General features: G+C 44.0%; 1 protein-coding gene across 1 annotated transcript in view; it reads left to right on the top strand.

Moving 5' to 3' along the window:
• LANCL2 (LanC like glutathione S-transferase 2) overlaps positions 1–10,836 on the top strand; it is a 65,092-nt gene extending 54,256 nt beyond the window's left edge. The window contains exons 7-9 of the mRNA XM_078059945.1: positions 3,754–3,930; positions 4,176–4,248; positions 7,988–10,836. Of these exons, the coding sequence (XP_077916071.1) occupies positions 3,754–3,930; positions 4,176–4,248; positions 7,988–8,091 (354 nt within the window). The 3' untranslated portion in view covers positions 8,092–10,836. The remainder of the gene's footprint in view (positions 1–3,753; positions 3,931–4,175; positions 4,249–7,987) is intronic.
• The last annotated feature ends 3,850 nt before the right edge of the window (positions 10,837–14,686 follow it).

Here is a 14,686-nt window from a genome sequence, read left to right on the forward strand (position 1 = left end):
TCACTAAAACTTAATTTTGTCCATTTACATCAAGAGTCTCAAACATGAGGAAGGCGAGGAGTATCAATCTTTGGGGACAGAAGGCCTCAATGGTAATTTGAAAAGGCATATATGATAGAGTTTTACAATATATGAGTGAAGTGTGAGATTGGTGTTTGGCCAAGGCGGAGGGTGGGGTGGGCAGAGACAGGGTAGGGGGTGGGGTGGAAATGCAAAGCTAGAGAAACACAGCTCGAGGGTCCATTTTCTCTCAAGTTATTGTTAACTCAAATTAAGAGCATCTGCATTCATTGAGGCTGTCTCAGAATTAGGAAGTGCTTGCATTTTATATAAGTTTTCAACATTTTCTCTTGCTGGCATGTGAACTCATGTAAGTTCTTCAAGAATGCTGATGAAAGCATAAGGTTTTCAGGTGTTTGCAAAAAATATTAATATCCTTCACAAATAAAACTATAAATTGAGTTTAGTTTCACTTAATTTGTTTTCCCTTCCTAGAGATGCTAATCATGTGTGTTAGTTGGGTGGACTCTACTTTGTATGAACATACACTGTTAATTTAAAATTATATTGTATTCTAGATGATCCTTGAAAAATGTCAGGGTTTTAATAATACTCTGTGCTATATTAGGAATTATATTACTTGCAAATGATTTTCTAGCAAATTACATTTGTGGACCCTATAGCTGGAAGCTATTTTGCTGAGCAGTTCTTGATTATCTGACAGTAAACCACAAGTGATGGTAACCAGTTCTACCTTCTAACTACACACATGGGCCCTCCAGCATTAGCAGTATGTGGATTCAGCCACTGTAAACAGATGCTAACACTGGTCAAATGAAAATTGTATTTGGGAAGGTATTTACAAATATGCGGCCCAGGAAAACCATATAAGTCATACCAAAGTGATATCGATATAATCTTTTGATTCCTTAAAGTAGGAAACCACCACATGCTCTCCGATGGTCAGCCGTTGACCAGACATCAGAAAATGTTTTCATATAAACGGTGTTCCAAAAGCTCATTTGTAAATTGATTATTTGAAACATGGAATATCTTGAAGGAGTGCATATCAGAATCAGCTGGAGAGATTCTTTCAAATTATACTTTCTTTCCTTCTTCCTCAAGATGGTTGATACCTTCCTGAGTGTGAGCATCCCTTATATAAATCTACCACTTTATCAATTTTTTTCGAGTTGTTTCTAGTTTTTTACTCTTATGAATAAGCTGCTATGAACATTCTTGTACAGGTCGTTTTGTAGACATGTGTTTTCATTCCTTTTGGGCCAGTACCTCGGAGTAAAATTGCTGGATCAGAAAGTAAGTGTAAGAAACTGCCAGACATCTCCACAAAGTAACAGCTGTCGTACCTTTTACATTCCATCAACAATGTAAGAGAGTTCACATCTTTGGGAACACGTGGTACTGAAAGGCTTTTTAATTATATTCTGGCGGATATTTCATTGTAGTTTCTAATGGATAGCAATTTTGCTTGTGTTCATGGCTCGTTTATGTATCTTGCTTTGCTGAACGTCTGTTCGTTCCTTTTACCCACGTTGTTTTAATCTTTTATCTTTTTATTATTGAGCTGTGAGGATTCTTCCTATGTTCTGGTTACAAGTCTTTGTCAGATAGATGTTTTGGAAATAATTTTTTTTTTTTTTAAGATTTTTCATTTATTTGACAGAGAGAGACACAGTGAGAGAGGGAACAGAAGCAGGGGGAGTGGGAGAGGGAGAAACAGGCCTCCCGCCGAGCAGGGAGCCCGATGCAGAGCTCGACCCTGGAAATAATTTTGTAGTTGGCCTAATCATAATCCTTATGGTATCTTTTGAGGAATAGAGTTTTTAATTCTGATAAAGTCTGTGTTTTATCAAGTTTTTTATGGTAATTTCTTTCTGTATCTTGTCTAAGAAGTTGTTAACCAAAAAAATAAAACAGCCAGTTATTTTACCAGCAAAATGCGCTTATTCAAGAATAGCAGAGAATTACATTTTGGGATATGCAAGCTATGACAAAACCGTAGGCAAGTCCAACAAACAAAGGAGATGAACATTATTTTATGGAAAAGAAGGAGGAGCGGGGGAGAGGTGGTTTTGAATGTAGTCCATTGGAAAAAAGCAGGAGTTCAGGGTCATGCCAGTTTCTCATTGGCTGAGTTGCAGGGGTAGTCGAATTCTTGTAGGAGATGCGGTGAACCTTTTTTCCCCGTTGGGGCCTATAACTGATGATTCTTTCCTGTTTCCTGTTCCCTCTTCTGTTGGGGTCTGTAATCGACAAGTCTTTCTGGAATTGAGTAGAGTGGCAGGCTTGCCCTTCTAACCTCCCAACTCCACTTTAGTGAGGTTTCCCTTTATTAATTGTCACAAAATTTTACTTACCCCCAGGTTACAGATAATATTCTTCTCCAAGCTGCACGGATTTCGATTTAGAACTATGAGCTGTCTCTAACTACGTTTTATATATTACATGTATATTTTGTATATTAGGTTTGTATATGTGACGTAAGAAGAGAGATTCTTTTTTGTAAGCATCAGGATATCTGATTGTTCCTACATTGTTTCTTGAAAAGACTTTTCCCCCATTTGATTGATTTGGTGTCATTAATACTCATAACAAGCCACTGACTTGAAGAACTAGTATCCTTTTAGAGTTGAGAAAACTGAGACATTGAGCCACTTGTCCAAGGCCAGGCCACACAGTTACAAGGTGACAGAGCTGAGATTCGAACTCAGGCAGTCTGACCCCAGAGCGCACATCTCAGTTGCTTTCATGAGTTAAGAGTCTTGCTTCTGACCCTGGTGAATAGATTCTACATCAGGAATAGTGAGTGAAATGCAAATGTCTCTCTCTTTGCCCTTCTACCCTCTGCAGACACTGATGCACATAGTTCATCTTTCTTTTTTTTTTGAGGTCACTACTAATCAGTCACAGGTAGATGAATCCTGTTTGCTCCCCCCAAGGAGATCCTCTCTGAGGACCCTTTTGCCTCTTAATTCATTTACACTAGCATGGAATGAGCTAAGCGAGTGGAGATTACAGCAGATTCTGAGGGAAGGACTAGAGAAACAAAACAAATGAAACGTGAGGGGAAAGAGAAGAAAATTTAAAAGGGAATTTGAGGAGGCAAAAACAGACAGCCTCCTCCTGCCGGGCATTTGTCTTCGGCGAGCTCACCCGTCTCTTGACGTAGAAACCCCTCGGTGGAGACCATGCCAGTGAGTCGTGCAGCCCAGGCACGTCTGCTCCGGGGACTGCAGGAAGCTCCTGCTGGTTTCCGTGTGATGGATTATGACAGATCGCACCAGCCCTGAAGTGCCAGGCCATCCAGGTCTCACTGATGGTGGGGCTGACCCAGGATACTGAGTATTCTTGACCTAGCTGACAGGATATTGTGGGACCGTCAGTCCCTCAGGTGACTTCACCAGGAGCATGTTAGTGCTGCAGGGCATATTGCTCTGGGAATTACAGAACGCTTCTTGGTTTCTGGTAGCTTCTGTTTTAATTTTTTAACTACATTTTAGAACTACTTTTGCAGAACCATGACCTGGGAGGACAAGGGGAAGAGATGGGTAGGTTAAGATCGTGAGGTGCGGTACTGTGGGTTGCTGGTAGGGGTCGTGTTTACCCCCAGAGGGGGTAAGGTTTCAGGTTTCAGGTTTCCTAAGGTGTCATGACTAGCCAGAAAGGGAAACTGTTTTGCTAACTCATCATCGAAAACATCTTTCTCACGCTGTTTTGCTTTTCACTGCCCAGGTCTTTAAGGAGGAGAAATACCTGAAAGATGCCATGGAGTGTAGTGATGTCATTTGGCAGCGAGGTTTGCTTCGGAAGGGCTACGGGATCTGCCACGGGACAGCCGGGAACGGCTATTCGTTCCTGTCCCTGTACCATCTCACGCAGGATAAAAAGTATCTCTACCGAGCTTGCAAAGTAAGGAGTCTTAATGGGGACAACTTGGGAATACTCCAGAGCATGCACAAAATCCAAAACTACAGCTCCCCTCCTTCTCTTAACCAGTTTCTCCCAGCTCTGTGGTCTCCCCTGTTTCTCCTGGCCCAGCAGTACCCCTTGCCCGGGAACCCTCTTCCTCGAGTGCTTGGTGAATTCATTACAGTGTCTCATTTGCTGCCTTTTCACCAAGTGAAATCTCTGCTCTTAAATGTGTTTCCCCTTAGTTTGCAGAGTGGTGTCTAGAATATGGAGCACACGGGTGCCGCATCCCTGACAGACCCTACTCTCTCTTTGAAGGTAAGAGTGAGCAGAAAACGCTGGGTTTAAATATCTGGGTGAGTGAATTTGGGCCTTCTGTGTCTCTGCACTGGCTTGTTGCATTTGCTCTTCCTTGAGTAATAACTCCCCCACTGTAAAGCAGCTGTGAACAAAGTAGTTTATTGCTGAAAATTACGTCGAGTCTCTCTGCCTTACCTATTTCGTGCACCCGTGGGCGTGCTTCAAATATTTCTAAAGAATATATGCAGACAACATAGAGTGTTTGCTACTCAGTAAAAGAAGAAATCATAAGGTTACTCCTCTGCATTTTGTCTGTAACATTGTGTATATAATACTGATCTATTCACAGGAAACTTGTTTAGTTATTTAAATATGTTTAATTATTTCAGATATATAAAGAAGGATGAATAATTGATATTAGTAGCTTAAAACTATTAGTAGTTAGGAAAATAGGTAGTTGGAAAAAATAATAGCATACTGGAGAACGTTCTGAAAACCAAGCAAAGACAGGAAATGAGCAAACGCAGTAAGTCTTCTGCAAAGCACCGTATATAGACTATAATTCAGGAAAACAAAACAGAAACCCTACAAAGAGGACTCGTACATTTTTTGTATTTATATTGTGTGTGTGCCTGTGTGTGTGAATTAGATAATTTGTGATGTAAGCCACAGAAATCAAAGGGCAAAGGTTGAATGATATTAGGATAAATTGGTGATAACTTTTGATTACTTTAGAGCTACATCTTATACTAATTCCAAAGTAAACTTCAGAAGGAATAAATGATTGACTATTTTTTAAAAAAATCAAACAATAGATGGGTGTTGAATTTTGTCAAATGCTTTTTTCTGCATCAGTTGATATGATCGTGTGGATTTTTTTTTTCTTCTTTATTAACATTGTGGATTACATTGGTTGATTTTCAAATATTAAGCCAGCCTTGCATCTCTGGGATAAACCTCACTTGGTCTTCTTATATATCACTGAATTGTATTTGCTAATATTTTGTCGAGGATTTTTGCATCTATATTCATGAGGGATTTGGCCTAGAGTTTTCCCTTTTTGTACTATCTTTGCTTTTGGCATCAGAGTAATACCGACCTAATAAATGGTACTGAGAAGTATCCTTTGCTCTTCTGTTTTCTGGAACAGATAATGTATTAATTGGTGGAAGAATTGGTGTTGATTCTAACATAAATATTTGGTAGAATTCTCCAGTGAAACCTTGGAGTAGAGATTTGGGTGGGGACTAGTTAGTTCATAGGGCTGTTCAAGTTATCAGTTTCACATATGGTAAGTTTCAGTAGTTTGTATTTTTGAGACATTGTTCTATTTCACCTACGGTGTCAAGTTGATGTGTGTAAAGCTAATCCTTTTTTATTTCCCTTCTGATGTCTGAATTATCTGTAGTGATAGGCCCTATTCTGCTTCTGCTCTTGGGTATATTTTTTAATCATATATTAGAAATATAAGCAGAAAATAGAGCACTTGCCATTATCTTTTGCCGATTAATATCCTTTTAATATTCAAAGCAATCATAATGAAAAAATAATCCTCAGAAAAAAATTTCAGTCTTTTACATCATAAAAATGCAGTGCATCTGCATTAGATAGAACAGAGTTAATACCTGAACTCTCAATGGAGTGCATTCAGGTTTATTAATGGCAGCTCCAAAGCCCGAGTAGGTCAAGATCTTGGAATGTACAACTCCCTAAAGGCTGGGAAGTTAGATTCGTCTGTTCCCTTGGTGGGCTCTAGGTAGATCCCTGTGGGGTGGGTGGAGAGTAGTTCTGGTGCCTTTGTGGAGGCGACTAGGCTGAAAGGGTCACTGACACGGTAACCCCTTCTGGAGCTTTCTCCTGCCCAAGTGCTCCGTCGAGGTGAATCTGCTGCTCTTCCCCACCAAAACAAGAAAACAAATGGACCACTCTAGGGTGTCGTGGGTCATTGTCTTTTTCTAATAGGTTCTAATAAGTCAGTGTTTTTCAGATTTCTTAAGCTACTGGAACCCTTTCTTCAAACAAAAACTTACAGGGTTAGTCTGAGAACAACCAAAATGTAGGAAAACAGCTGATGACACACACAAAATGTGAATGAATTGCAAAATCATTGAGGGAAGAAGCCACACAGAACAGGCTATATATACTGTGGGGTTCCATTCAAAGGACATTCTGAAACAGGCCAGACTACTCCGTGCTGGGCATGGCAGCAGGGGTCAGCTGGAGAGGGACACACGGGGGGCAGGTGATGGAAGGATTCCATATCTCTTGACAGGAATTTGGTTTACACGAGTGTGTGCATTTGTCAGACTCAGAGGAGTCCACTGAGGACTTGGGTGTTTGGGTGCATGTAAATTTTACGTCAAAAGAAAAGCTATAAACAAAAATCCAATAAGGGAGGAATTGTTCTGATTGAAAAGGGAGATAAGGGGCCCAGAGGCTGGAGCCAGCCAGCTGGCGGGCTTCCTCGCCCACCCTCCTGTAGGTCTCTTTAAAGCCCAATCTTGGTGCAGACTACAGTGATTTGCGGTGGGGATTTTGATGAAAACAAAGTTCATTTTATTTTTTTAAGATTTTATTTATTTATTTGAGAGAGAGAGCATGAGCAGGGGGAGGGGCAGAGACAAACGGACTCCCCCCGCATCCCCTGCCCCTGAGCACAGAGCTCGACACGGGGCTCGATCCCAAGACCCTGAGATTATGACGTGAGCTGAAGTCAGATGCTTAACCGACTGAGCCAACCAGGCGCCCCAAAAACAAAGTTCATTTTAAAGTAGCATTCGTGTGTGTGTGTGTGTAATGGAATATTTATTCAACCATGAAAAAGAATGAAATCTTGTCATTTGCAACAACATAAATGGAGCTAGACAGTATTGTGCTAAGGCAAACTAAGTCAGAGAAGGACACCATATGATTTCACTCATATGTGGAATCTAAGAAACAAAACAAAGGGAAAAAAAGAAAGACAAACCAAGAAACAGGCTCTTACCTACAGAGAACAAACTGACGGTTGCCAGAGGGGAGGTGGGCGGGGGGCTGGGGCAAACAGGTGATGGGGATGAAGAGTACGCGTGATGAGCACCGAGTAACGTAGAGAAGTGTTGAGTCATTAAATCGTACACCTAAAGCTAATAGAGTGAAGAATTGGACAAATGCACACACTTGTGTAGGTCAAACTCCTGTCAAGAGATCTGGAGCCGGCAGGCTTCCTCGCCCACCCTCCTGTAGGTCTCTTCAAAGCCCGATCTTGGCGCAGACTACCGTGCAGAACGCCGATGTGGAAGAGAGAATTCCACTCTACTGGAATTAAACTTTAAAAAGTTTTTAAAAATTAAAGTGGCAATTTTAAAATTCAAAGAAGATACAAAATGCAACCTTTTTGTTTGGACTAGGAATAAAGCGCTGAGAGAGGAAGTTTTATAGTTGAAGTAACACCATAGCAGCACCCGTAACTTTTTAGGTGGCCCTTCTATGAGATCATCTCCGAGTTGCAAGACACAAGATTAAAGCCCAGAACCCAACTAAAAAAAAAAAAAAATAAGGGAAGAAAACTGGTATCGTCATCTGCTGGGTGCTAATGTAAGGATTTCTTTGTGTTTTTTTGGTTTTGTTTTTGTTTTTTTATGAAGTCATTTGTGACGTCCTCAGCACCTTTCCCATCATCCCTGTAGGCCCTGGTACAGGCAGTGATCACAGGTCACTTTGGTTTGGACACTCCCCTAATGCCCTTGAATAAAAGGATGCACGTTGTACGTTGCAGGCATGGCTGGCGCGATTCACTTTCTCTCGGACATCTTGGCACCAGAGACATCCCAGTTTCCAGCATTTGAACTTGCTCCTTCGCAGAGGAACAAAAAGATGTAAAGAGACTACTAAGACACCTGTTTGGACCAAAAGCCAGGCTGCTTAGTGCCTGACACAGAACCAACTGTGAATCCGGAAGAAGGCCAAAAAAAAAAAGAAGCAATCACCTTCACGGGCCCCCTTTGTTGCAAAGACCCTCAAGTTAGAGCATGAATGACAGAAACCATCCCGTCAGCGTTTCGTAACAGTGTTCCCCTCACTGGTGTGAAATACGAATTCTTCACCTCCAGCCCTCTGTAGCATTTGCATGTTCCTTGGTGTTCGTTGTCTAGAGGTGTAAGTTGTTCCAAACAGAAAGCCCTTCCCTTCCCATGAGCCCGGAGCCGAGCGCACGCGAGAGCACGGCGGCAGCCACCTCTCTGTGTATCAGATTGAAGGGAGGCGTCTCCTGTGTTGAGAGGGAATAGTCAGGCGGTGTCTCTCTCATCTACCAGCAAGCGTCTCTAAGGTGGTACCCTCGTGATACTTTGTCAGCACTCTCTGTGAGTACCTTTCGGACAAGCACGAGGGAAAGACCATTCCAAAAACCGAAAAGGAAGATAAGAGGGGGGTTTTGCTGGAATGGTTGGGGGTGGGGGGTGGGGGTTGAGCCTTTGCACCAGGTCGCCGAACGCTCCGCTCCCTCTTTGTGTTTTGTGTTCACCCTTGGTGTCTTTAAGAAGCCAGAGGGCATGCATCACAGCTCTACTGGGGCGCCCTGTTCTCAGCTGAAGTTCCGGGCACCTGTGTGGAGTTCCAGAGGCTCCTGTCAGTCCCAGCCCAAACCAGCCAGTGCCCTGGGCGCTGGACTTCGTGATACCAGAAAACATCCAAGGGAGGCCTTTCCATGACCATACTGTAAATCAAGTAGGGGTGACTAAGCATTGGCAATCCTAGATTTGGCTTACATTATTAAAATTTTATCATCATAACCTATTATAAGTTCAGTAGATACAATTCCAGATGGCGATAAGCAGATATTCACCTGTTCCCCTGTCCCTGCAATTAAACTCACATCAAAATTTGGTAAGTTATCTCAGTGTAAATTTGGGAGGAATACGGTCATTTTTGGTCTACTTTTGGGTGATTGAAATCTCACATTTGATTGAAATATATGACGCAATAAAAGGACTAGTCTGCATTTATACATATGGGAAACATCATCTAACCAAGAAAATTGTGGTATTAATCTGCCTGACCTGTTTTATCTGAAAAAATGGACATTAATTTGGATTAGCATATTCTCAGTAATTCTGTCATGTGGATTTCAGGTTTTAGAAGAGTTTGTCATCACCGTACCAGTGGCCTAGGACTTTCCACGCACTTCTCCTCTTGTGAGCTAAGGCACGGGTCATAAAAGCCTAGATAGGTTTCTCCGCTGGTCTGGTCCTTGTCCATAAGGGTCTGTCTAATCACTTATCAGCCCTAGTTTCCACTCCTTTCATAAAGGAGCAGGAATATCCATGCAGAAGACAAATCTCCTTCATGCATATGCAGTTCGTCGGGTGTTGCTGAACCTTCTTTGTGGGCCTGGCATCTGAACATGGACCTTCATTTTCTTTTCTTTTTTTTTTTTTTAAAGATTTTATTTATTTGAGAGAGAGAGAGATAGTGAGAGAGGGAACACAAGCAGGGGGAGAGGGAGAGGGAGAAGCAGGCTTCCCGCGGAGCAGGGAGCCCGACGTGGGGCTCGATCCCAGGACCCCGGGATCATGACCTGAGCCGAAGGCAGACGCTTAACAACTGAGCCCCCCAGGCGCCCCAGGACCTTCATTTTCTAGATGAAGCCTCATGGATGCCCTCATTGCAGACACTGTTTCTAAGTCATGACTGTCTTCTCTCAAGTTAGGTTGATGGCTTCCATGGGTATAAATGCTCTTGGTTATATTTTAACCAACCTCCTGGGCCTGCCCAGTACTTCTCAGGCAGCCCAGTACCCCATTCCTAAAGTCAGGACATGCGGTCCTGAATCAGCTGAGGGGGACTGTTGGCAGAGAGCCAAACAGCCGTGCACCCTCCCTCCCTCCCCACCCACCTCCTCCGGACCACACACACACGGCTTAGGAGGTCTCACCTGCCTCAAGGCTTCGGCTAACAGCTTTGCCCAAACTTAATTCCTCAGGGGAAGCCAGTGGGACAGCACGGGGCTTGCCCCCGGAAACCCCCAGTACATCCTGCCTCAGCCAGGGGGAGCACGTCGAAGCCCCCGATTCTGGGCACATGTCTCCAGACCAGAAACAGCAACGGAGACTCGCTCACTTACCTGGGCATCTCACCATATATGAGAAGTTAAGTGTCAGCCTTCTTTCCAACTAATGTACTGAGGGAAAGATAAAGTGTTTGTGGAATAAATGGAGCTTTTATTTATGGGGTTTCCTTTTTTAAGTCAGCTGGGTTGACACCCTCCTGCTTACCCACTAGATGTTAACAGATGCGCAGCTCTCGGACTCTACGTTACCCCCTTCCTAGCACCTGTTACGTAGCTGCTGCAGAAGGGACAGTCCCTGAAGGCGGAGGAGAAACGGCATCCACTTCAAGGAACAGAAGACTTACGGAGGTCGGTTCAGTAATTCTAGGTGTTTGCATTCAGATCTCAGAACATCGCACGGTGATCTCGTGATTTGTTTGTGATCTCCAAAATGTGTCTAAATTTAAAAACTATGTGTATGCACAATACCATTTTAAAATTTGAAAGAAAAAAAGTCGATGGCCACAAAAAGTGTGTGGGGTTCTTTGGTTTTGTTAGTAAAGACAGTTCCACGATGACGACTTGTGGGCTCTTCGTTTATTCTCACCTCCATCTGCATTTGAGAGTGAGGTTGGTTGGGAGCATTGGTCACCATTCTGAAGATTTCATTCCTCACTTAAAAATGTGGCAATCGCCCACATCACGAGGTACTGAATAATTCATTAGAACGATAACATGGTATCTACACATGCGTTCTTTTTTTATCCCAAGGCTCCCTGAAAGCTGGACAATGATGGTAAGAGCAGCCTACATTTAGTTGGCATGGTGTGACGGGCCTTTGCCCTCACCGTCCTTAACGGTGACAAATGGTGACAACACTGCTGGAGGCGGGCACTGTTATCCCTGTTTTACAAGTGAGAAAGCTGACAGCCTTGCCCAGGATAACCGCTAGCATGGAGGACAGGCAGGGTTTGCCGTTGGTCATACTCTCTTGCACCCAGTACCCCTTCCCCTAGATGCCCCCTGCAGAAAGTAAGAATTGAAACCTGGGAGAGGCCTTGCGCAAGAGCACATGCCTAGGAAAGGAGGAACAGGGCCTCTTTCTCTGTCCTTGTCACCTGCTCGAGCCTACTGCCTTCCAGGCTGGGGGGGGGAGGGGGGGACTCCAACTGCTAGTGTAATTGTGTAGGGCTTTTAGCATCTATTACTTCATTTGCTGGATTCACAAGAGCAGTGATCCAAGTTTAAAGTCCAGGTTCCCTGAACATTTTGACAGACTGTCCTTACTCCATCCCAGGCTGTCTGCTGCAGCTTAGAGGGGCTCTTCCTTTCTTGGCCCTAAGTCCGGCATGAGGCTAGGTTTGTAGGGCGGGGTGGGGCCATGGTTGTTGGGAGGATCCTAGGTGTGTACAATGTTTTCTGTGCATATGCATATGAATATTTATCCGGAGAGGGGCTTCCTAGTTTCATCAGAGCTTTGAAGTGGCCTTTGACTCCAAAAGGTAAAAAGTTCAGGTTCTGGAGTAAAGAATGCATGTTAGCAAGCTGGGCTTCAAAACAGGGAGCAGGGATGCTGTGGAAGATGGGCATGGCAGGGGTATCTGGGATCACGAGGCACCCGCCCATCTAGGAAGATCCCTATCACAGTGGAAGATGCTACCTTCAGGTCTCAACTTTTCCATATCACGTTGACTTGAGGAGAGCCAGCTGTCAATTTTCAAAGTGACTGTCACCTCCTGATGCCCGTCAGCCTGCTCTTCAGTGGGCCCATGGCCCTGGAAGGCTGTGTTGCATCATTGCCCTTCCTGATCAGAGCAAGGTTGCAGGCTCCTTTAAGGCCCCATTGTAACCAAGACTGGCTCCCCGGAGCTAGATCGCTAGAAGCACCAGTGATCCCAGATGCTTGGGGCTATTATGAGGTCCAGTTGCTTCCCAAATACCACTGCACCCATTTTCCGCTCCCACTTAGAGGTGGGAGGCTTGAGTCCTTCATTCAGCACACGGTTATTGCACGCCTACAGTGTGCCAAGCATTGGGCTAAGTGCTGAGAGTGAACTGACACACGGTCATGGATTCTGGCCTCCTGAGCTCACAGTCCTGCTTGGTGAACACCCGCTGGGAGTGAGTAGCCTTGAGCTCAGACGCAGGGGAGGCCCTCCCTTAAGAGGACATCAGACAGCTCCTCTGCATTGTAGGGTGGGGGCAGTAAGCCTCCTGGGTGAAGAAGACGCTGTGCGTCTTCCAGGTATGGCAGGAGAGGACCCCAGGTAAGTAATCACCCAGCTGTGCAGTATGACGCCCTCTGGCATGAAGATGAGGCTGATCCCAGCCATCAAGGGGCATATGTACTGGAGGTTAAGAAGCTGAATGCCTGTGTTTACCTCTGAATTCAACCACTTGTGTGAACTTAGACAAGAAATTTCCTGAGCCTCAAGTTTTGTTTTGTTTCCAGAAAATCAGGACAATAATCAGGACATCTTCATTTGGTTGGTGGGAGGATTAAAATGAAATAACAAGTAGAGAAAGTGTCTAGCCACTTGTGAGTGCTCTGTTGGGGGAAGTGAAGGTGTTGGTGTAGTGCTTTTAAAATGTGATGAAACAGGCTCACTCTCCTAAGTAGTGGAATGAAAACCCAGAACTGTCCAGCTCCAAAATCCCGTGCTTCATGAAATGCTGGAGCTTCCAGCCACTTGAGCGTGTGTGTGTGTGTGTGTGTGTGTGCACGCGTGAGCACGCACGCGTGAGCGCCTCACTGCCCCAGGGTCTTTCAAGGAAATCCCATAGGGGCAAGGAGTAACCAAGCAACAATTTCAGGCCTATGACAGATCGGAAAGTTGAGAGACGTTGGGTCCTCTACTTCACTGGCCTATTCTTCGTTTAGAGACCCACAGAGATCTTCCCAGTTCTGCATCAGGTGGCCTGTTGCCTTCACAGGATCGTCCACCAGAAGCAGTGCAGGTCACATGTCAATAGAGTTCACCCCACCCTTTAAAGTACTGCCCGTAAGAGAATAAAGCATGTACCAAGCAATGCAATCACACATCCTCCCATAATCATAAATATTCCCCATGGTCCCAAGAATGGATGAGGCCGGCTTTTCAAACCATTTCTTCACAGAGGAAGTTATCACATACTATATCAGCTGTTGGGGACTAAAAGGGGGATAAGGAACAAGGCCTGCTCTCCTGGCCCCAAGAAGCCCTGAGTCGGGAAGGAGGAGCACATTTCCTCTTGGCACCTGGGCTAAATGTTCTCAGACCTTGCGTGCCTGAAAGATGTCTTTGTTCTGCTCTGACACTTAAATCACCGATTGTTTATAGAATTCTGGACTAGAAATCACTTCTCTGCTGAAATTTCAAGGCGTTGCTGCACGGTCTTCTAGCTTCCAGCATTACCTCTGAGAATTTCATAGCCATGGTGATCCTTGTTTTGTTGTGTGTGATCTCGTGCCTTGCATGTCATCGTTTTACAAGGTGCAGATTTTTTCTTCTCTATGTTTTCTTCTTTTTCTTCTCAGATGTTTTCTTCTCTATGTCATTGTTCTTCTCCATAATGAGTCAGTCCTGGACTTTTGGTAGGCCCTTCCAGCTTCCCTGGAAACCTGTGTCTTTCAATTCTAACTTATTTCTTAATGTTTTTCCCCCCTCTGATGTCCTTGTCTTTTTCTTGAACACCTGGTGTTACTTGGGTGTTAATCTCCCGTGACGGTCCCTAACTTTTTTTTTCCTTTCCACATCCCCTTGTCTTTTTGCTTTACTTTCCAAGAGATTTCAACTCTATTTTCCAGTCCTTCTATTAAATGTTTCCTTTCTTTATGTCCGGGAGTTTGTCTTGTTCTTAGGGACCTTTTAAATATATTGTCTTCTTATTTCTTAGCCGCAATATCTTATCTCTCTGAGGATGTTAACTTATTCAACAAATGGTCATTAAGAGCTTATTCAACACCAGACACACTATTCTAGGCAGTTGCTTTGTGAACAAAGCAAAGATGCTTACCTTGTAGAGTTTGCAGTATAGCAGGGAGAGAGAAACAATGAACATAAATAAGCAAATTGTCTCATGTTAAGGTAATAATATGGAAAAAAGATAAAACAGAATAAAAGGGACTGACAGTGGCGGAGAGAAAACATTACTATTTTAAACAGGATGATCAGAGTAAGACTAGAGACTGTGACATCTGAGCCAAGACATGAAGAAAATGAAGTTGGCCAGATGAACGTTTGTGGAAGAGCACCCAGGCAGAAGGCAGACCAGTGAAAAGGCCCTCGGGTCGGAGCACACCACTCAGGTTCATGGAAAAAAAAGAAAGCCTGGTTGGAATGGAGTGAATGAGGAAGAGGGTGATAGAGGATAGAGGAAGACTAGGCCTGGAAGGCCATTCTTAGGAATTTAGCTCTCACTCTGGGTGATGTAGAGAGCCACTGGAGA

This window comes from Halichoerus grypus, chromosome 12, assembly GCF_964656455.1.
Source record: "Halichoerus grypus chromosome 12, mHalGry1.hap1.1, whole genome shotgun sequence".
Taxonomy (NCBI): Eukaryota; Metazoa; Chordata; class Mammalia; order Carnivora; family Phocidae; genus Halichoerus; species Halichoerus grypus.